General features: G+C 37.9%; 1 protein-coding gene across 5 annotated transcripts in view; it reads right to left on the reverse strand.

Moving 5' to 3' along the window:
- STK39 (serine/threonine kinase 39) overlaps positions 1-24,118 on the reverse strand; it is a 102,200-nt gene that overhangs the window by 70,745 nt on the left and 7,337 nt on the right. For 4 of the 5 annotated variants that reach the window (XM_033007892.2, XM_033007893.2, XM_033007891.2 and 1 more), the window contains exons 2-5: positions 11,859-11,971; positions 6,750-6,858; positions 5,274-5,415; positions 3,170-3,225 (exon numbers count right to left, since the gene is read on the reverse strand). In XM_033007892.2, the coding sequence (XP_032863783.2) occupies positions 3,170-3,225; positions 5,274-5,415; positions 6,750-6,858; positions 11,859-11,971 (420 nt within the window). Of the gene's footprint in view, positions 1-3,169; positions 3,226-5,273; positions 5,416-6,749; positions 6,859-9,708; positions 9,870-10,906; positions 11,028-11,858; positions 11,972-24,118 lie in introns of those variants that run through there. The other variant, XM_033007895.2, reaches the window with a different exon arrangement.

Raw genomic sequence — 24,118 nt, forward strand, 5'->3', positions numbered from 1 at the left:
GCATAGCCTAAAAATCATTTATTCCCTAACATCTTTTTTACCTCAGCCAGGGCTGGGCACTCGGTCAAGCCTCTGGCAAGACCAACATCCAGAGTTAGTGTTAGACACAGGGTTGGGAGAGAGAAGCAGCCTATGGTCTCCAAGGGAGCTGGGCTGCAAGGAAAGGCAAAGGCTGCAAAAACGTTTTGTACCTGACAGCTTTTTCACCTCAGCCAGGGCTGGGGCTCTTGGCCAAGCCTCACCCAAAACCAAGCCCTAGGGACAGGATGAGGCTTGGGAGAAAGACAAAGCCACTTCCATGGCAGTGGAGCTGCAAAGCAGCTGCCGCAAGAAGGCACAGGCTGCAAAACCAATTTGTCCCTAAATTTCTCACCTTGACAGTGGCTGTAGACTTTAGCCTAAGGCTTAACCAAGGCCATGTGTTGGGTTAGGGTTAAGACTGGGCGAGAAACTCAGTATCAAGTTCCTGCAAGCATGGGGCTGGTCAAGAAAAGCTTGGGCTGCCAAACAGTTGTCCATGATAAATGTCTCTCCTCCACCTGGCTTGAGTATCGGAAGACATAGGCTCTTCCTATTTTTAACCAGATCTTTTCCAAACATTTCTGTGGGTATGGATTACCACAGGAGTGAACATCCTGAGAATCACTGGTGCAATGGGTAAGTTCACACAGACACCTAATGCACAAAACCAGAGAGCAGGATCTCTGGCCTAGATTCTTCAAAATGCACATTCTTTTCTTGACATGTTTTACTGAAACTGTCATTTTTGTATGGACTAAACACATCATACAGCCCATACCTTCTACACTTCCACTAATCTCTGTGTACTACTGCTCTTTGCTATATGCTCCTCACCTCATCTCACATACCTGTTCCTTTACTGGTTTCTTTGATATTTTGACCTTTGCCACGCAATTCAGGCTTAGAAGTCTGAAACCCTGATCAAGTACCAATCATCTTGTTTGCCCAAAGCACCAGATGTTACAATCCCAATAGTTTTAAGTAAAATGTTAGAGCTGAGGAACTGCAGTGACTATTTAAGATTGTATTTGTAAATAAGTCAAAAGTTTCCTTCTCTGTGCAGAGGAATTTTGTACGTTAAAAATAAGTTTCTCCAATTTAAACAAGACAAAAAGATGTGTATTTTCCTATTTCCCACCAAAAACTGAGCAGATTCTCTGTGCAGAAGCTCCAAGGTCCATAATCAGAGGTCTCTGAAGAGCTATCCTAATTCTCTGAAGAATCTATGCTCTTCTATATCTGCACAAAATCTTTTGTCAGAGAAACACTGGGCTGAGCTTCATTTGTGAGCCATAGCCCCTTAGAACCCCAAAATGCTAACAGACAACTGGGTCTTCAAATACTACACCTCATATATTTTAGCAGTGTATGCTATGGTTACATCTTTTCATTACAGAAACTTGAGGTGCAGGAGAACAAGCAGTCAAAATAATCCAAGTTCTTATAACAAATAAAAAGAAGCAAAATTATCAGGTATATATTTTCCAAAGATGAAGCAGATTTTACTTTGTCAAGGCAAAAAAGATGTAAAAAGGATGAATTTCAGCCTCTTTGACATCCAAAATTGCCTTTCTGTTAATATACAATGTTCAGCTGTCCCAAACAGAACAGCCTCATACCAAGAAACAAGTTTGACACTGCTGCTCTTTTCACCCGAAGATTGGAAATAACCTGGTATTGAAATAATGCATCACAGAAAGACACATTCCACATACCTATCCGTCCACTGAACTTTCTCAGTCCCACATGCACCAAATACCCTAGCAGCACAATTATAGCCTTACTCCTTAAGATGCCTACAGCAAAAAGAATGAAAAGGTCAAAAACCCAAGCCCTGGAGTTGAACTAGAAAGAGATACATGAAGCTGCTGTTTGAATGTTATCTGATTAGTGGGAGAATAGACTTGATTATGTGTGAAAGTAATAATCCAGGGTCAATAGCTTTACTTCAGATAGCTCATGAGATTTTATCTTTCAACTTTTTAGTTATTATTTTTAATTAAATTGGTTTTCTGGACACATATTCCTTTACAATATGAGAAGAACTAAAAATACTTGAACAACACAGACCTAGAATCTCAGTAGTTGCCCTAAGCGCTATGCAAAGTGAAAACAACTGTAGGGTATAATCAAGTGAATAAATAAATATTAAGTATCTTATAAAAATGCAAGTCTGTAAAATTGACTACATATTTAAAAAGTCTTGAACTCAAAACAGAAGACTTAAAACTGCTCCAAATAGTAAATGGTTTACTTGTCAGCCAATCTTCTCCCATCCAGTTTCACAGACTTCAGAAACTGGCATATTAAAGCCCTCCGAATATACATTTATACAGTATTTCAAAATCACTGTTTATATTAAAAAAAATAACCTTTGGCTATATCCATGTTTATTACCATGGACTACTAAACACAAAGCTTTCATCACTGGGTCACGAGCTATACACTGTGAAAGGCTTGTGTGTATGCTGGGAGAGGCGGAGCAGGTGTCACCACCTGCTCACTCTATTTTCCTGATATCTGATACTAACTTGAGAGACTGGATATGAGCTCTTGCTCAGTACTTAAGCTCTTATGAAGAACAACTAATTACAGACTACCACTCAGGAAGCATATAGATACATTCAGAGGATATTTAAGATGTTAAACTGTATCCAACCAATACCATTGCAAGACAATGGCAGAAATGCCGAAAATAATTCTGAGTGAGATATCTCTCGTGCATCTCAGTGACAAGTTATAGCCAAGGCCCTCACAAAGGGCACTATGTACAGATTTTTGAATCTCCAAGCACTATTACAGTCACTTGCAGAAATAAATTAAATAAACTTGAACAGAAATATGAGTTGCTACCACTTGCAAGCTGTTTAAGGTACATGAGTGATTCAAAAGGAAACATTAAAAACATTCAAAAGGAAACATCAAAAAGTTTCCTTATATATTTGAAGAAACACAGAAAAATACTGAACAGTTTCTAAATCCTTTATCATTAACCATGAATCATGAAATCTGAAACTGGATAACTTGCAGCTACAGTACTCCAAAAGGAATGGTTAAATGTCAACAGAAGAATTTGTATCTGTTGCCCCTAATCCAGCGGCAATTACCTTTTTCTTTTATTTAGCCATTACTCTACCACTGCCATTACCTGCTATTTGTACAGAGCCATCTTCACCCAGAAGAATGTTGCCAGCCTTCAAATCTCTAGAATGTACAAACAGAGGTTAGTATTAAAGTACATATGTGTACATTTTATGTAAAGAAATAAATAAATATTGCATACTCATTAGTTTCACAAGATAGCATTTTACATTTTAAAAGACAGAAACGGGAACGGAGTATGAGATGTCACTGATTTACAGTAAACAGAGTGAGAAACTCAAACTCTCACAAACTCTCTCTTGTATAAAAAGACCCAAGTTCAGCTTTGGCATAAAATGAGCAGAATTCAGGGATAGATTTTGAGAATAGTCATATTTACGTCCAAAGTCTGGTTTACCACCTTTTACAAATATAATCTCACAAACTGAGAACTTTCAGAGGTTTAAGGCAAGAATGAGTGCTTTCTCACATCCAACTGCACCACTAATGAAACAGAAAAAGCGAAAAAAGTTCTCTTGGATCTCTTCAGAGAAGACACCCCTCTTCAAGAAAGCTAAATATACTGTAGATTCCTACCCAGTGAAGCAATTAAAGCTCAGGAATAACAATCATATTTTGCTACAGGGTACCATGACAAAACGTTACTTGACACTGAATCCATCAAAAATTCCTTAACAAACATAAGATTTTGAGCAAATCAATCTTTCCAAGATGTACTGGAAATAACTAACACATTGCCACTGAAAGGTAACATAGCCTGTTTCCTTATACATACACAAGAATGTGCCAAAACAACAGAACAAAATCCCTGAATGATTGTGGAAGTATCTCCAACTGGCAAATACCACCTGATACAGAGTTCCCTGAACTACCACAGCTTTCACCTACAACATACTTGGGAAAAGGAACATACACTGTATCGTCTTGAACAGAACTTCTGTGGTACTGCACAACTTACAAACTAGATGCTATGAAAAAGAAGAAATCTCAGATGTAACAAATAGATCTCTCTCTTTTTATCTTTTTTAAGGTCCTTTAAGAGTAGATAAGGGGAATTGCCAAATCCAACCTCAAAGGGTCATGTTATCCTTAAAAGCTAATGAATGCTCCTTCCACAACAATGTATCAGCTTAACAGAAAACTAGGAATTAAGGTTTGAGGCACATCTTTGGCATTCCAGACCAAAAGTCAAGATAATTATTCTTTATTTCTCCATTTATCTCAATTTTCTCTCTGCAAAAGTAGGAAATAGTTCTTGATTTACATCAGAGGCAGTTCATATTTATAATATGACACATAAGAAAAGAAGTACACATAAAGAACAGTTACTGTGCTACATCTGCACTACCCTGTTCCCAGAGTTCCGTTTGCAGCAAATACGTTTTTTGTGCAAAAGATTACCTGATAAAAGGTTAATGCTTGAAACAGACAGAGAACCTGTTGTAGGTACCTTCCTTAAAAGGCAAATTCACCTCAGTATAATTAATTAGGGAGCTCAGAGTACAGCACTTCCAACACCCAAACAGTGGAACCAAACTGTGAGTTGCTACAGCAGGTATGTATAGATGACCCCAGGAGATCTGAACTATTTACACTGAGGAAGTCCGCAGAGAGAGAATATATAGAACAATTACTACATGTATATACACCAAGATGGAGCTCCATGGTACCAATCCCAACTTCATGTATGCTCATAAAGAGAGTTCTCTGGAGTTGTAACAGACACTACCAATTACCAGGAAAAAATAAATTTCATATTTATACAGCAGTGCTCAAGATTACAGGTTTACTGTACAGCACAATAACCAAGTCATAGACTATATAACATAAACTAGATTCAGATTAGGTATTTGGAATACCAGCAGGCACAGGAGTACAGACCACAGTTCTGGAATACTTAGTGTAGCACAGACCTATCCCAATTATAAGAGAGACAGACAGAATAAAGACCAGGCAAGTACTAAGTATGAGTGATGAACTGCAGTCAAGATTACAGCATCCTAAGCATTATCATTTGATAATTAATGATCGCATTTACAGTATGTGAAGCAGGCAACACAATTTGCTTAGCCAAGCAACTGCAGCTGACCAGTATCAACAAACTACACATACAATTTTGAAAATGCTTTTCACTGTGTATATGCTCCTACCTGTGAATTTGCCCATTCCTGTGTAGATAGTCTAAGCCCTCCAAAACTTCTTTAAGAATTGTTGCTATTATGGGTTCTTCAAGGACACCATTTTTGTGCTCTCCTCTGTTGACAATATACTTTATTATATCAAGCATTGAGCCTATATTGTAGATCCAGGAAAGAAAAAAACATATGTACAGAATTACTGTATCAGATTCTTGAGACAGTTGTATTTCTTCATTCTTTCTATGCTACTGCAATTTAAATCTTTGCATGCATATGTAAAGACCTCATGTAACTAGCTCTCAAATTAAAGCACACCGTTACCGCATTCAAAGGCGAAATGAAACACTTTTTTGTCAAGAATTCTGTAACACTCAATGATCCATTAGAAAGATCTGCTAACAGCTTGCTAAGGTACCATTTATTAAAAACCCAAGAGTATCCCCACATTTAAGCACACATGTACAACAAAGGTTTTAGTTTATTATCCAGTTTAGGTTACTGTTCATGTTTTCATTATGTAGAGTATACATGCAGCTGCAGGACTGGAAGGAGAGATTCTCTGTAAACAAATGATGACAACGTTCCTAGTGACGCCCAGTTTGACATCGAAATTCAGTTATTATAAATTTCAAGGAATCTAATAGCAACATTTTCTTTTTATCCAAGAATTTTTCAGCAGCTCACATTAAATTCCTGTCATGAATCACTGGTTTCTCTCAGGGTCTATGCTTGCTTTTGACTGAACAATCAAACCAAATGTGACGTAATAGCTATTATTTTATGAGCACTTCCCATCCTTGCTTTCTAGCATGATGGTGCAGTATTCTGCTGCCATCAAGACTAATCTTGAAGAACATCGTGGAGCAACCAGAATCACCACATCTTACCTTGGAGCCTCACTTGTTTAAGCTACAAGCACATTCAATTCTGTCCCTTTTTCCTCTTCCAGAAACATATAAGAATTTTATATCGTTAATCATCATCATAAAAATTGTAGTAAGTGCTTGGTTAGTTTAACCAATAAAAAGGACATAATATGTATAATATCTGTCCTAGGAAGAATCTTCCCTGAATAAGGAGTGAGAAACACTCATTATGAAATCAGAAATATACACAGTTTTTAAAAAAATAAGAGTGGATTCTAGAGAAGCTCAAAAAAAGGCTTAAGTGACTTAATTCTCATCAGTTTTCCCTAAACAGCCTTGATAGAGACGTTTAATATATCAACTCAGAATAAAAAATTATAGTAGTAAGATCAACAGAATTTGTCTCAGTAATTCTTAGCCTGTACTATCAGTATACATAAACAAACTTCTTAAGCTTGCACATTCCTGTTATAACACACCTATGTCTAAACGTTCATCCCATGTAGTCTCTCTCCCCTCTCCTTACTTGGTTTAAGTCAATTAATTCAAAGATAGTATATTAGGGGGAAAAAAAAAATCATGCAATGTCCTTGCAGCTAAACAAGTAAAACCAGTAGCTTACCCCCACTTAACAGCTTCATAACCAGCCAAAGTTCATCCTTCACCACAAAAGATGTGTAATAGGTCACCACATTGGGGTGATTGCATTGACTCATCGCTTGAATTTCTTTCTGTAAGAAATACAAAGCCCAATATAACATAGCCAGCTATCAGTTCTGCTTGTATAGAGAGAAAGTTTAATTTCCAAAGTGAAATACTATAGCAGAACTGAAGTATGCACAGAATATGCATCAAGGCACCAAAATATTTAAATTTACCTATACATCTGCATGCAAGACAAAACATTATTTCAAAGAACAGAAGGGAGGTTTGGTCAGGAGATACAGACATAACTACACCAATTTTCTTCTGACAGCAGCAAAGAAATTACTGATCAAGTCCCAAATTCAGAGTGAGCAATGCAGAATGAGCAGTCTCCAAGAACTGAAGGTGTGGGTACAGTTTGGACAACAAAATGCAAGGAAAGATCAAAACCTACTGCCTTTCCTGTTCAAAAGGGATATAAAAATAGTAGAATGGGAGCAGGTAGGAAAGGAGCAAGGAAGCTGTCAGACAAAAGACATAGCACCACTGGCTCAGCTACTGTAGGATGGCCAAGTGGACACCAGAGACACACAATCAAACAGAAGTAGAAAAGGAAAAAGCAATGTTACAGACCAAAAGTCAGAGGAAACAACTGACCAGAGGAGCACAGTCACCAACAGATGCATGACATGGCACTACCAAGTAACACCATCTCTGACACAACACAGCCATACACATTAAGAATGACTGCCTTGTATCTGTTATTTCAAGCAGAGTCCTTTTTCTCTGTTATTTTCAAGCAGAGTTCACTCTTTCACATAATTGTTCTTTAACACCATTCTGGCAGCTCTCATTATCCTGCCAATCATTTATGTAGAAGCATTTAGGCCTCCTTTGTACCAGAGGGTTTGATCTCACAACTTAAACTCCACCACACAGTCCTGATCCATCCCTGGTGCTAAAGAACATACTCCTAGAGGGTGAGCAAGCCATGGAGCCGATCCAGCTAAAACCCAACCTTACCCACCTTCCCTCCCTCCCTGAAAAGCAACTGCTTTCAGGTGGCCCTTGCTAGATGCTGACTCACCAACACCATGACAATCACCATGGTGGTCCCGCTTCGATTGATTAAAGCTGCCACAGATGCCCTTTTCAACTTTCTACCTCAATTCAGAAAGTGTTTGAAGCCAGTTTTTTTGTTGTTATTTGCAATGCACTTGAGATCACAGCTGCCTTCTAATAAAGCTAATTTTAAGTATTAAAGACTGTGATTTAATCTCGTGATGCCTGCTGGTGACTATTAAGTCAGGACATAGCTTAACACACATTTCAGCTAGTCCTGTTGTCAAAAGTCCTCCTCCCTAGACAACTTCTGAGCCCTGAACCACAGAATGATGAATGCCTGGATAGTCATGCAATGAGCCTGAATAACTCAGCAATTTGCAAAATAGGTTTTCCCTGCCCCAGGAGACAGTAAGTGGAAAACAGAAGAAAGATATGTGGGACACATTTCCCTTTCCCAGAAGACGTGTCAGCTTAAACACAAGTCAAATTACTGCCTCAGGTTCTTAATTCAGATATCCATACCAAATCTTAACTGTAACTCTCTCAACTCTTGATTACTATTTCAGTTCTTATAGTGTTTTATTGTTTTCCTATGCCGGTAATAGAACAATGGCTCAAAAAGTCTACCTGCCAGTACTGGGAAAAAAATACATCTCATTTATTTTACTTACACATTAGTAGTACAAAAATGTAACTAATTGACCGTGGTAAGCTTCACTATCTTTAACTGCTGAAAGGTGCTTTGAATATTTTGTCTGCCTACATCAACTCACAGGCAAAAATTGAGCTATCACAGCAACCATGGTCAAAGGCGCCTTGTGTCTCAGCTTAGGTGACTTTTTCCAAAGAGAATCTTTGCAAAACAAAAATAAACAAACAGAAAACACTCCATGAGAGATAAGGGATTAAATTTTGGTCAGGAAAGCATTAATTTCAGACTTGCAGTTCTGGAGAGCCCCTCTGACACACAAAATGGTAAGCCTCCACAAACTTCAGTTATTTGACAGATGCCCGTGATAGGCACTGGTGAGAGAGAAAAGCATTCACTTGAATTACACTGTCAGAGGAAAAGCTTGCAGCAGGACATCCAGGAGGATGCCCTGAAACCTTCTTCACATTCATGTCACTTTAGACATTCGACAGCACCAGAGCCACAACAGCAATTAAAGTCTCTTCCTCACCCCTCTGCTTCTCCCTCCCTTGTGCCAGCACAAGTGTTTGTGCACTGCATCAGGAAATATGTCCAGGTTAAAACCTAACTTCTTTTCAGCCAGGTTACTCCTGATCCGGTTTCACTGAGCAGCTGCACAAAAATGTGTGTCTGCCTAAGGGCAGGTGGGTGACACAGTTAATAAGCAACTGTGAAATGGCTCCTTTCGATGCTCAGCTGCAGCGCCCACAGGGCCGGGGGTCCAGTGACCAGGTAGGTGCCACAGCTCTGTGGGTGCTCCCCCAGGGCCTCCTCCAGGGACACCCGGGGCATGGCTGTTTGAGGGGTCAGGCATAACACACAAGTTGCTCCTCCAGAAAGCCTACCTCGAAGGGCTATCCAGAGCAGAAGTGCAAACAGTTTAGAAAATCTGTATTCTTTGGTTTGTAGTGTTGATGGGTTTGTTTGTTTTAAAAAAACTGGAGGTAAGCGGACGGGGGCAGATACCCACTCAGGACAATACTAAGGACAGGAACTTTTTCTTGGCTCATGGGGTTAAGTTACATTTAGCTTACAATAGTGAGGACGCAAGACATTGCAGGAAACAGAGTATTGAATTTCAGGAGTTTGGCAGTTTGTGTAACCTTAGTATTATTTAAACTCCCTCCCACACTGCCTTTTAGTTTTAATTGACACTGGCCCAAATCCTAAATCTGCTTACGTGGGCACCAGGCTTGCTGCATTGTCCAATTCTCTGAAGACCACACAGCTGAGAATTTGTGAAGGGTGCCTTTGCACACCATCCGTAAGCACTCAGCAGCAGGATTTTACAAAACAGCATGTTCAGAAGGCAGTTTTAGAACATCCCTGTGTCAATGGAAGCTGTTTGATCAGAAAAATAAGTGATTGAAAACTGAGCAGACTCAAAACCAGTGTTAAACAACCCAAAACATATGAGCATTCTAAGTATTATCAACTGAAATACAAATGTTAGTACGGTTGTAACAAAAGTTTTAAATGTTAATGATGCCCTTTTCCAGAACAACATCTCTATTTTTTAAACAAAATTTTTAAATATCTCTGTTTTACAGGAAAAAAAAAAAAATGTATGCGTATGCATGCACATGTGTGTATGCACATATAAAAGGAATCATACATGGCTTTTTTTTTTTTTTTAAACCCTCCTAACCAGGAACTTGAAATCCAGAATTTATGTTCAGATCAAAACAGATCAACAAATAAAAAGAAATACAAAATCTGAACACAGAAAAGCAGAAATTGACTTATGTCAAAAAAATAAAAAAGATGGCATAGATAGTTGTCTTTATACCAAAAGAAAGCAATATGGGACTAAAAATTCAAGACCTTTTGCCTCATTTGCCAGACAGTGGAGACATGTTAGCAGTAAAAATAATCAAGCACTTGCTATGGTAACTTTGCACAAGCTGGTAACTAACTGCAGTCATTTCTCTAGACCGCCTGAATATCTCTTGCATATTTTTGGCAGTTTTGTCTGTTTTTGTTTCCTGTAACTTTTTAATTCCCATTATTAGTTCAAATTCTAATCAAAAAAGATCAATTTTTGACCATTTTACATTACAATGTTTAGTATTTCTGGGTTTATATAAATGTACTTTATGGACTATAGATGTTAATACATCATGCACTGCATCTCACCTTGGGCTGTTCTCTTTCTAAACACAGCTCAGAATTTATTTTTTGAGCTTTTAGTTGACAAGAGTCTCACTACTTCAGAGGTAGCTTCCACTACCACAATCCTCTATTAAAAAACACAACAATGTCTCATACAGGCTTTTACATAAACTGAAGGCAAATGCCATCAATCACCAGGGGAAGAGCATTTTGGGTCCTCCACTGTGAAAAAGTCATTTTATCTGAAGAAACTGGATGGACCATACCCTCTGTATCAAATTCAAGATATCTTTTGCACTGGCAACTCCCTGCTGAGGAGACCATTTCCTTCAGAGGCAGGAATTTCTGCATTAGAAAAAGCCCACAGTCTCTAGGCAGTAGTATAACCTGTGGAACAGAAGAGAGTGTTCTCACTTTTAGAATGGTTTTGTGTCCTTCAACTCGTGTTATGCTGCCTATATATAAATATGCATTAGTCTTATAAGCACCTGACTAGGACCATTAGAAAGTAATAGGTTTTGTATTTTAACAGTTCTTTGCAACTTTGTCTGGATTGCCATATCCAGTGCAGAAGAAAAACTCTTGTAGACCCTTTTACAAAGGGCCTCTTATAAGTCCCTTCCTCCTCTGATCAGTGACCCAAACAAACAGTTTTCCTCAAGTAGCTTGTTATGGCCTATTGGATAAATGAGTGTTATTAGCTTTAACAAGAGTTTCCTTGTGTAGATGGCAGTGTAGCCATTCCTACTTTTCCCCTCAAAAGTTATCATTATAACATGATCCAAGAACTAGTTTTTGCCACGGTTTGGTGCTTTAGACATTTTAAGGAGACATACTAAATTTTACTTTTATATTTTTAATCAGTGTTTAACCAAACAAAAACATATCTTTCCTCATTAATAAGAGAAGACAGACAATCAGAAAGTAACCTCTTGAAAACTGAGTCTCCAAAAAGCAAGGTGTAAGGTTCCTCCCACAGTTCTCAACAGTTGGTTATCCCAAGATTCAACTTTGTACTTCTTGATTTTGTGGCATTAGAAAATATACATTAGTAAACTATATTTTTAGGGGAAATTCATATTTCTTTCAGATTATTTTCAAATCCTTTTCTCACTATTAATCTGCACAAAATTCTACCTTCACTCTTGTATCAAGCAAAAAACAAAATTAAAACAGAAGATAGTCTCCATGTAATATATTCCCCTCTGATTTACTTACAAGTAATTCATCCATACTGGTTTGGCATTTTTCTAAGTTGATCCTCTTTATTGCTACACGTTCTTGCCTGGGTTTGCATAGTGCTGCCTGGACAACTGCTGTAGCACCGCTACCTGAAGAAGGGCAGAAAAGGAACACAGTCTTAATATAACAGGAGTTTAAACCAGTGACCAACAAAAGAACCCCACACTAATGAAGAACTTAAAAGTCTGCTGTTTATTCTTTTTCAGTGCTTTCCCCACATGCATACCTTTCCACTAGCAGGACAGTTTGCACACTTCTCAAATGGAGAAGAAAAACCTCAGTTTCTGTTCCATACTCCACAAAAAGTTCCCAAGCCGACAATTTAAAATGATATGCTCATTTACCAAGTCACACCCAGCAGCTCAATGCATTTCACAGTTCAGGAACCATTACACTCTTGTCTTTGGACACATGTGTTTTGATAAAGAACATGTCTTATACAGTTAACACAATTTAAAACATTATGCTCTGCATAATGGCAGAGACTGTGTGCTTTATCAAATATTATCTCTTTCTGTTCTTTCAGGTGAGTCCCTGTTTAACCAGGTTTTTGTTCCCACTAAGCAATGAAGAGAAAAATATCAGTAAAATTGTATATTCCAAATCTTCTGCAGTTTCACCTGTGTTCCTGCTCATTCATAGTGATTAGGGTAACATCCTACAAAAAGCATGCTGATTCTTGTAAAGAGCACAGGAGGCACAAATATCACACTAACAGTAAGAAGATGCACACTGCTGAATGGCCCAGCAGAGAAAGTTAGTCATGCATACTTGACGTGAAAAATCACATACGGTCACACAACTACACTGATAAGTAACAAAGGTTAGTGGATCTGAACAAGTATCAAGGACAGCATTAGAATAATTTTCTTTAGTATGCTGTCTTTGTAAACAGCAGGAATAAAAGGTCTTGTTGCTTCTTTTATCAAGCACCCACTGGCTTTGCCCCAGTCAGTATTGCCTCATTAAATTAATTAAATTATTGCAAGTACTATTCAGAAAGAGTTTTGCCCGAGTTTCACATCTTGCTGCCACAAATACAGCAGTGTGTGCTTCTTCAAAGTAATTACATCGTGCTCACTCATGCAAAAATCTAAAATCCCCCAACAGGTAGCTTCTACCTGTAATTCTAAATATTTTAATAGAAATTATGGATTTCTGGTAAATCACAAATTGAGCAACATGCTATATTGGCCTGCTCATACACTATGTTCTATTTATGCTCAGTAATTGGCATGTCCTAGATGAATACAAATTGTGAACAAAAAGCCTTTTGTTGTCAAGCTCTACAAATGTGGATTCAGTTACCAGCCGACTTAAGAACAATTGAGAGCTTTTCCCTCTGCACATCTGAAAACAGCACCGACAATACCTCATGACTGAAAGTTATTGTCCATGTTTTAATTGCTATTTGCTTAGCTATTTTCATGTATTGTTTGTTCACATGACGTTTTCACTCAAATCACAAAGCTTTTTAACGCAGTGTATGAATTTCATTACAAAATTCTGAGCTCATCTTAAAAAAAAGTCTCAACAGGACTAACTGGTCATGATTTTTCAGGATGCGGTCACAGACAAATATTGACATGTCCTGTTCCGTCTGCCTACAGAACAAAGCCTTTAAAAATTCCAATAATGTAAGTAATAAAAGAATTAAGAGAGCTTTTAAAAATTAAATAAGACATCCCAAGGAAGGAACCACCAAGTCAGCACAATTCAGCTCAAGTAAAACTCATTTACATCACTTTAATGAAGTTCTCATTCAGCAGACATTGAGACACATATCCTTTCGTTACTTTGGCTAGACAACTGTTGGATGAGGCAGGGGGAAGTAGCCAAATTTTTACCTATTAAGGATACAGGAACAAAGACCAAGATTTTCCTTGATGCATCTTTTTCATCTATGCCAGTAGTTTTATCTACTTGTAGGAAACAACCAGATCTTCACTTTAAAATAAATTCATATACATATACATCCCTGACCCCACCCCACTATATCACTTGCTTACAAAATTAATCCCGAGCTATCCTTATGCCTAAATTGAAGATCTGTTCCTCTTTTGCCTACTGAAATTGGATGAGATGCCAGATTTTAGAACATAAACTAGTTCAAAGTTTATTTATATGAAAAGCCTTTCAGTGCATTTCCCTGTGTTTTCTCCTCAGAGAGAGATGACTTGCAATGGGATATTCTTCACCACAAGAATATGATGCACTGACAATGCAAAAAGCTTTCTATGATTAGAATAAACCCAATCTACTTGGTTTCTTCTTTCTCCTGCCTTTTGAATACCCTACACAATACAGTATTTTGATAGTAAAGGCAATCTGTGTGGCCTGCATTTTCAGTGGGACCTACAATAAAACTAGTTTGAAAAAGCAGTTTCGAGTACTGAAGTAGGAGCACTTAGTGGCTATATGCCTCCTTCCTCTTCAGAGATGTTCCCCTCTCCTCTGGCTCACAAGATGAAAAAAGAGGGATAAAGATGAGGAAAATCTGCAGCTTCTCCATGTGGTCAGAAGATTCCTTTTATGTCAATAAAAAGGATGTCCTTTTCTAGTCTGCTAAACAAGTAGAAACATGAAGTGTTCCAGAGCAGTAGCTGTTACAAACAGGACTATCCAGATAAGCATTTCAGTCAAGAGGTAACAGACTCCATGAGTAATGCACTATCATACAGTGAAACAAAATTGTCACAGACAACCATTTAGCATAACAAATTACAGTCACAGAAAATGATTGCATAGATGACAGTCAACTATTTCTTGTCAGAAGGCATGACTTCTTATGCTGAGCCATATGAGCCTTCCAAAACCCTCACAGCAGAGAACATACTAACTACACCACAACCAAAGCACAGAGAGGTTTTAGCATCCAGTCTCTATTTAGAAAACTGATCTAGCCTAATGAAAGCTCAGGCTGCATAAACCATGAAGACTTTACATCCAGCTGCCTCCTGCAGAAGAACAAAACAAAGGATTACCAGAGGTCAGACTCAAAAAAACAGCTTTGTAAGAATGATGGGGTTTTTCCACTACTGGAAAAGTCATTCTCCTGCTACAGCCAAGTTCTCTTTGCCAATTTCAAGTTAGCAGCAAAATAATGCCATTTCAGTCCGCATCAAAATGCCTACTACTCCCGTTTCACAACAGGCAACAAGTCAGAGAGTTTCATCTTGCCCTCACATTCTTGCTGCCATCCTTCTCTCTAGTGTAAGCATGCCCTCACAGCCAGCCTGTTCCTTCATGCTATGAACTATGCGCTCCCTAACAAACCTGCCCTCAGAGCAGCAAAGCCATTAGAATTGCTTTTAACTATTTGGATTCATGCAATAATAATCTTCTCAAGAGTTATTATATATGTCACTTCTTCTGAAAGGATATAACCTAAAAGCAGTTTGCTGCACTCCACTTTGCACATGCTTCACAGAAAGCATGTGAAAACCCCATCAACACAAATACTCACCCAAGATTTAAACTTACCTGAGTAAATTCCTTCAAGTTGTTCTAAATCTGACATAAATGCATTTTTATCTCTTTTTTATTTTATTTTTTATTGTTTTAAACAGGAACTTAACCCACACAGAACTTTGAACAAGTGTGATCAACTGACATTGACATTTTAGTTTTATCTACCCTCTACTGGTCAAGTCTCAAAAGACAGACAGCAGGGTGAGATGGCTGGACTATATCACTTACACATCACACACGCACACATCCTTCTTCATACAAGCATGCAATACTTCATTTATTCCCTGTTAGGTATAAAAGTCTGACACTTTCCACTCATTCATGACTGTTCAGTAACTCTATTCAAAATAGATCTAGAACTATTCCTTTCAATTTTCTTCTCCTCAAAAACAGAAGACAGTAACCTCATTACCCCATACTGATTTACCAAGTCTTTTTTTAGTAGCTCAGTGTTACCCTACAGTATTCCAACAGAAACCTCAAAGATTTCTGCATTCATTAGGTCCCTTCAGACACTCTACCCAAAGACATCTTCCCCAATGCCACAGTGGTTCTACCTAATCCCTGAAGAAAAGAATGTAATTTGTTGGTAATGAAAAAATGAAAAAGTTTTCTTGTTGACTAGGTATCTGAAGGGTTAAACAGTAGCCATAATTGGAGAACACTAAATACCTTATCCCAGAATCTGTACAAACTCTTACATACCAACCTATACCAACTATGTTTTTACATACCTCTTCTGCTCCCCTAACATATAGAAACTTCACGTTAAATGTAGTTGATTAGTGCACAGAAATTTTAAGTCAGCCTCAAATCCAAAACTAAATTGTAACCGTCTGTAAAAGAAGCCAGTAATAAATAGAATAAAATCTGTGCAAACAAATGAAGCAGCTATGAAAGTATTTTTATTTAATCTCTCAATCCAGTTCTGAAGAACAGAGTCCTCTAGGTAATTCTTAAATGCAGCTCATACACAGTGTAACTGCAGGATTCCTTTTGCATAGAGCAGAACGCACTTGTGCACACAAACCATGCCTGACAAATGCAACCTAGCTTAGGTTTCCACTCAAAAAGATGGGTTTTTTTTATGTAATATACAAAGCATCTGTGCTTGTATACAATCTTTGAAAGCTATGTTGCATATGTTGTATATTGCATGCAATGTTTCCAGCATTACTACATAAGAGTTATGAACTTATCACTACTTCAACATAGAATATGGGAGCATTGTGCAGAACTAGTCTCTTCACTCTTGAAAGAATCAATTCTGTTGGTGGCAAAGCAATACTTTTGGTTAATAAATAGAGAACAAAGAACCCTGAATTTCTTTTGTTTTCTAGCTTTTACCCCACAATGTTCTAGAGATCTTTCAGTATTACTCATTTTCTTTCATATTACTTCCGTTGATTAAAAATAAATTATAAATCAGCTCATTAAAACTCATTCAGACCACAATACTAAACTCTAAATCTTTCTGAAACTTCTTCACAGAAAATGAACTCATGATTTCTCTCTCCATCTTCACATGACATAAATGCTTGTGTTCTTAAGAACTTCACAATAATCGCATAAATACAATGTACTAACAATTCCTGCCCACTTTGTGTTCTTAATTCACGCTGGGATTAAATCTATCCCCTTACTACTAGGAATCCAAGTCTTCTGGGTAAGACAAGGTGCTAACGAAGTTGAGGATCAACTTCTATAAGTGTTTCAGAAACACAGACAGCAACCACAATGCTTCTCCTTTTGCCTGTCTTTGAATAGAAAACTGCATGTACTCCAAACACACCTTGGTACTTGACACTGAAAGAAAGGTGTAGATGTGTTGCAAAGGAAAGTGGAATGCTGCCAGGCATTCAGGCAGTTTAATGCCCATCTGTGTGTGTCATCACCAAAATTATCTTTTAACTAAGTACTCCTTGGCCTTGAGTCCTCTTACATGCTAGTTGCAGAGCTCACAGGGAGCCTGGTACATTTCCAGATCTGGTATAAGAGCATCTTCCCATTCATTAGCAGCCCATGACGAGGAAATGTCAGCACCACAGCAGGTAAAGAAAACCTAAACAATAGCAGTCCACTTCTAGCAGGTGTTATCTTCTCCCTGACTTGTCATTTAAAATAGATGAGTTGTCTAAATAAAGAAGTTGAAAGGGAACTATAGCAACTCAAATTAGACTGTCTAGGCAAACCTCGTATTATAAATACTACTCAAGATTAAATTCCTTTTGCTCTGCTCCACATCTCAAATATCTTCATAAGTAGCAGCCAAAGAACTCGCAGCAGGCTTTTTCACCCACGCTTCCGCTGCTCTTGCGGCACCACCGGCAGCACAGCTGTGCTGCACAGCCACCCGGCCGGCCGGCACACTGCGGGCAGGAGCCAGCTCCGGTCCTGCGATCACACTGGGGCCGCCGGGTGATAAGGGGAAATGTGGACGCATTGTATTTGACATGAATGAACCCAGCAAATCCCTACTCATTCTGAATTTTCCCAACGAAAGGCATAAGAAACTCTTGAAGTAAAGGATACAATTTGATTTAAGAATTTATTACAAACACTAAAATGGATTTTGTCCCTCATGTTATTATCCATTCATCCTCACAATGTAGGTCAGATTCTCAGGTAATAACATAAACCTCTTTCTTTGGATTTTTTCAATACAACTGTAACTAAAAAAACTTGCCATCAAATTCACAGAACCAAAAACCATACAAAAGAACATCTGTGTGAAACAGAGACAGTTAGTTGCTGTTTTAATATGCTATGGTTAGGTCAAAGACTAGATCAATGACCTACTAGGTCTTGCTTTTTTTTTTTTTTAATACATTTAAACCTTTTCCTCATCATTCATAGCATTACACTGAAAAAAAAAAAAAACAAACACGAAAACAAAACTTGAAGCATCTGTAAGAGGTCATGACAGTTTCTGTTTTTACAGGGTTTGATAAACATAGGTGAATTTTGCTCACATTTTGGGAGATTAATACATTTTCGCTTATCAGGATAATCCAAAAGTGTACTTTTTACATCACTGCTTCCAATATACTTTTTTTAACACTTTTTTTTTTTTTTTTTTTTTTAATCACAGGCTTCAAACTGTCTGTTATCAAAAAGAAAGAGCAAAATCTCCAGGGCTTTTGTAGAAAAGGGGTTTTCTGCAAGAAATATGAGAGATCCTCCTCTACCTAATTAGCTCTCCAGAAAGTATACCAGCAGGGACATTTCATTTTTCCTCTGTTGATCTGAAGAAGCATAAACAATTCACTCAGACACATACAACACAAAAAGTAGCTTTTTTTTTTTTTTCTACATTCATTTAAAAATCTGCTAAAATAAACTTCCTTATCATTCAGTCAGCTGCACAGCAAAAGAACATTGGGTAATAAATCTCAATTTAAACCAAAGAAGCTTACCTAGAAGAGAAAGGGAAAGCTGACATCATTCTTCCCTTAAAAAATTTTGTATCTAAATTTGTTGTTTCACATGTCTAGAGTTTTATCCTAGAGTGAACAGTCAACACAAGAGTTTCACAGGAAAATCTTAACAGTAATACTTCAAGTATTAAAAAGACCAACAATGCAATTTAGAAATACATGTATCAGGATGCAGTTCTTACTCAAGGGTAAAGTATCCCATCAGACACAAAAGAAATTAAAAATTTCAAGAGTAGAAAAAACACAGAAATAACTGACACAGGATAAAGCAATTTAAGTGAGGGGGAAATTCAAAAAAGAGCACCAACCTGAACTTAATACTATCTGATTGTCTGTATATTTGCATTTTGGTTTAGAGCAAACAGGTCTGTTTTGAAGTTAATACCCTCTCCTTGATCTTCCTCACAGACCTTTAGTTTGCTTTGCAGAGTGGCTCTTGTGTGTGCAAAATAAACTCCTTTTGGAGGAACCTGAACTGGAAGTTCTGCTCCAGCAGAAACATGCTGTAACCCCTAAAAGATGTAATGGTTCAAACCGGTCTTTAGGTACTTTCGAAAAACAAACACAGCCAGGATGTTTGATCCAAGGAGAGAGTGTATATCTTGTTCGAAGCAAAACTCCAAACCCAAATACATTGTAGAGGCCTCAATATTAGCTGATTCACTTCCCTTAATCTGCTCCCATTTCACCAGAAATTTACAGAAGTAGACACAACTAAGATACTAATTAAATTCCAATGTGGAACCAATTTGTAATCCATAAATATTCTTCAAAACTACCTTTCTGTTACCAGGGTCACTTTTATCAGAGTTGCTTCCTAAATTTAAGATGCTCTTTGAAAGAAAAAAGCCCCAACCAAGTATTTTTCTGCTGTTTCACACACAGATACCACCAAAAATTCTTTCAAACCATGGCGTCACAAAATCATTTAGGTTGAAATTGTCCTCTAGAGATCATCTAGGCCAATCCCCCTGCTCTAACAGCATCAGCTAAAGTTTCTGAGTACCTGCACAGATGGAGGCTCCACAAACTCTCCAGACAACCGGTTGTAGTGTTTGATCAACCTCACAGCAAAAGTTTTCTTGTTTAAGACTGACATTCATCAGTTTTAATTTGTGCGTATTGCCTCTTGTCCTCCTGTCTGTGGGCACTACTGAGAAGTGCCTGGCTCCCTCTCCATTCCCTCCCATTATGTATTTCTACATATTGACAAAATCCCCCTGAGCCTTCTTTTCTCCAGACTGCATAGTCTGAGCTCTCAGCCTCAAATGAAAGATGCTCCAGTCCCTTAATCATCCCTGTGGCCACGGTCATGCTTAAGTTTTGCAGGCTCATGCCTGAAGTACAAAGCTGAGGAAAATCTCTCTTAAGAGAGACTCCCTGAACAGGCTTAGTTTGTGCAAGCTGAGACACAACCAGTGGGGCTAATGTTTCCACTGTTTCCCATCTCCTTCTTGCCTGTCTGTACAAAACTCATTCAGCTGTGAGTTTTCAGAACACCACAAAGAAAAGCCCTGGAGTAACATACTCCGAACAATATATCTGGAAGAAAAAGCTATTTTGAGCTACAGATGTCTACACAACAAAGATCTATAATGAAAAACAAAATTAAAAATAAATTACCTTTTGGTATTAAGGAAGAAAAACGTTAGCAGTTAATTTCAATCATATTCTACGTCAGCAATGGCATCTTATCATACCCAATATAGGCGCATGACACTGCCTCAGAAATAAAGCTTTTCCTTCAAAGTTCATGGGTTTAAGGAAAATTTTCTCTAGCACTCTTCTAATACAGAAACAGTTCTTCTTAATAAAATGCAAAATAAAACCAAAACCCCCTTCCTATCATATGTTCTGTTGCAATCTTTAAATACTCTATTACATTACATGGCCAGATATTTTTCCCCCTAAGATAAACTGCAAAGTCTAATTTTTAGTTAAAATATGTTCCGAAAAGAAACATCAATTGCAATCATTTTATTCTTCCTGTTGTTTCATCATCAATACAGAAACCATTATTCAATATGCACATAAATCTTGACATCTGGAAGGCAAAACTCACACTGGAAATGGCTCTGCATAACTACATGAGAACCTGGTATCTCATATTCACCGTGGGAACAAAAGTTACCTTACCAGAGTATCATCTGAACTCCACAGAACTCTGCTTAACTCCACCTTATACAAGCAGGATAAACTGAAGATTTGCTACGCTGAACCAGATTTCCTGCCTAGAAAAAAATCTGTTAAAAGAGAATTATTGTTCATTTCTGAAGTAGCACTATAACAAATGCTGGTGTTGATTTAGTTGGCATATTTTATTGTTTCTCATTCAGTTTGAAAGTAAACACTTGGAACAATTCTAATACCATGAATGCTGTATTTTCCAAGTCTTCCGCATGTCACCATGTAGTGCATCATTCTCTTCTGAGAATGAAGAACATTAGTCTACCAAAACAAAGGCAGTATCACTACTGAATTGCCATGAAGATCTCCAATTAATACCACAGTGTTGAGCTACAAAGCATCTTCAGCTAGTTCACACCAACAAAACATGCCTGACAGAATTTGAGTCCATCATGGCCATAAACTACAAGCAAAAAAACTTACCAATTTCTCAGCCTGCTTCTCATAAAACAATTGGAAGAGTTGTAGCAATATAAAAGCTATCGTATAATTAAATGTTCATCAGGTGATTCTAATCTAATTTAATGAAGTTCCTATTATTAGTCTGAAGTGGATCAGAGGCTGGAAGCACAAGACACTACTAACAGAAATAAATTACAAGTTTATTTTCAGTCCCTGTAATAAAATGTCTTCAAAGCAAAGACACAAGAAGGGAAAAGCAACTTCATAAGTGAGTTGTAATCCTTCTGAATGTGAATATGTTTATTCTCGAAAGTCTAAAGCAATAGCTCAAGCTTATGATCTTGTCCGTATTACTCCTAAGGGACAGAAACCATGATCAACAAGTAAATACACAACATTTTTCTGGTCTGTTAAATTAACTGTTTTTGTACCACCACCCTGAAGCAGGTATACTTGGCACATAGTTTGCTTACATTTGTAATTATTTGCTCCTATTAAGAAAACCCTCAGACATTCAACAATGATCTTGACCTTTGAGACCTTTAAGTTCACACTACTTCTGAAAGCATGACTAGGAACACAGAAAAGCTTCCAATTTTCAGTCTGCTCCTCATCCTCAATTCTCTTTAAGTGTGTTAGCATAGCTCAGCTTAAAAGCTATGTAACATAATCATTACACCAGCCTTACAGGTCATCCTCAAGTTTCACCTATATTTTACTTCTGAACAGAATACCTCAGAGGCCGTTAGACATCCACAGGAATAATCAGGCTAATAAAATGATTCAGAAATCGTTAATCATAAAGACAAAGGATGCATGGAGACAGCTAATTTATCATGCTGTGGGTTCAACCAAACTGAGTAAAGAACATATATAGTCAAATACCCATGGGGAAAAGGACTTGAAATATTAACTTCACCAATTCCACAAACTTAATGCTTCAGCTAATGAACAAAGAACACTGTTCAAACTTTTCACTGAGCCTTTCTCAGGAGTAAGCTGCAAGACTAACAGCCCTGGAAAATCACACCTGGGAAGTGTTCAGAGGGACTCTTTAAAAGCCCACCACCTCCATCAGCATTGTCAGCATCTCACTATTGCCATAGAAACTTTTCACAAAACAGTCACCAGTCAACTGAAGTCTACCTAAATGCCAGGAAGTATACACACTTCTCCATGAAGATTAAGCTGCTTCCCTTTTATTGACATCCCCCCAACTATCTACCTCTCCTGAAAGGCAACTGATTCTCGAAGGAACAGACTTGACAAGTTTCAGGAAAAATTAGGTTCCTCCTGCACTGTCAGGTACCACATGATTGCTGGTTTCTCTCTGTACACTCTCCCTGGTTTTTCTCATTGCTACATTTTTCTGTGCCAGGGCAGGGGTGGGGTTTCACATCTTTTTAGGCACACCTTAAATACCACAGCATGAGCTCCAGCCAGAAGCACTGTGCAGGAGGAAGGAAGCAGGTGCCAGAGAGAAGATTGAGCTGCATTGCCACCACCCAAGCCTAGGGTAAAGCAAGGGAGGGCAGCAACCAAACCCCACAAAAGAAGGCAAGAGACAAGCATTCAAACATGTACTGCTTGCTTCAATTATGGAGTTGATCACACAACCAGAGAGAACCTCATATGATGCATATAGAGACTGATAAAAGAAGGAAAAATACAAGTTTTAAAGCAAATTCTTCTCTCAAAGATTTTATCCCAGCATTGCTCATTCTGCCACTGCTGGATGATAACGTTCTTACACTCACAAGCTTCAACCATGCTACCCCTATGCACACCCAAAGACCTTCAAACTTAGCAAGGAATGGTGAAATCTAGAAGAGCTGGCAGAATTTCATCCTACCAGCAAGGCAGTGCTGCAAAATAAGGAAAAATCCATGTATCCAAAAAAGCGAATTATTTATTTACACAGGGTAAATAAATATAATAAAAATCACACTTCTGTCAAATGTGATTTCCTTTACGGGGAAATAAAAAAAAAAATGTTTTTAATCTCACTTTTAATTTTGGACACCAGTAAATTTCCTAGTGACATATTTATCTTCCAACTTCTGCAAGCAGATTGCTCCTCTGCTGCTGCTGCTCAGCAGTATCCCAGTGCCTTCAGCAAACCCGAGAAGTTAACGGGAGTAACTAACACCTTGATTTCTAAGGTCCATTCTTTAAATGCCAAGAATTGTTATTATTACTGGAAATAAACCCAGCTTCTATCTACTGCTGCCTTATAGTTCTGAATTATTATGTGAGAGAGAAAGGGGGAAGAAAGAGAGAACCAAAAGGGTCACACAGAAATGAAATATGGCCTGCACATGTAGCTGCTATATGAGCCACCCACATCTCCTTTGCATGGAGAGCTCACTGTTTTTTCCCCTCAAGCCAATCAGAACAGATGTGGTTTTGTTTCCATTTAACAAAGAGAAGCTCCATTTGACAAGCAGATTCTGGAAAAACAAAACAAAACAAAAAAACTGTCTCTGACCTATGGGAAAGCGATTCTTCACTGAAATAAAAAAAAAAAACAAAAACAAAAAAAAAAAAAAAAAAAAAAAAAAAAAACTAACAAGTAAACCAGTTCTCATGTTTCAGAGCAACACACAACCCAACCTAAAATTGCTCTGCCAGGCCTGAACTTGGGCCCCGCCATCACAGTACCATCCTGGTAACAATCAGTGGTTCCACTTTGAAGATGCAAAGCCTTGCTGTTTTAGGCCTTAGTGAGAATTAAAATCA

This window comes from Tyto alba, unplaced genomic scaffold (assembly GCF_018691265.1).
Source record: "Tyto alba isolate M040663 unplaced genomic scaffold, T.alba_DEE_v4.0 Super-Scaffold_7, whole genome shotgun sequence".
Classification (NCBI taxonomy): Eukaryota; Metazoa; Chordata; class Aves; order Strigiformes; family Tytonidae; genus Tyto; species Tyto alba.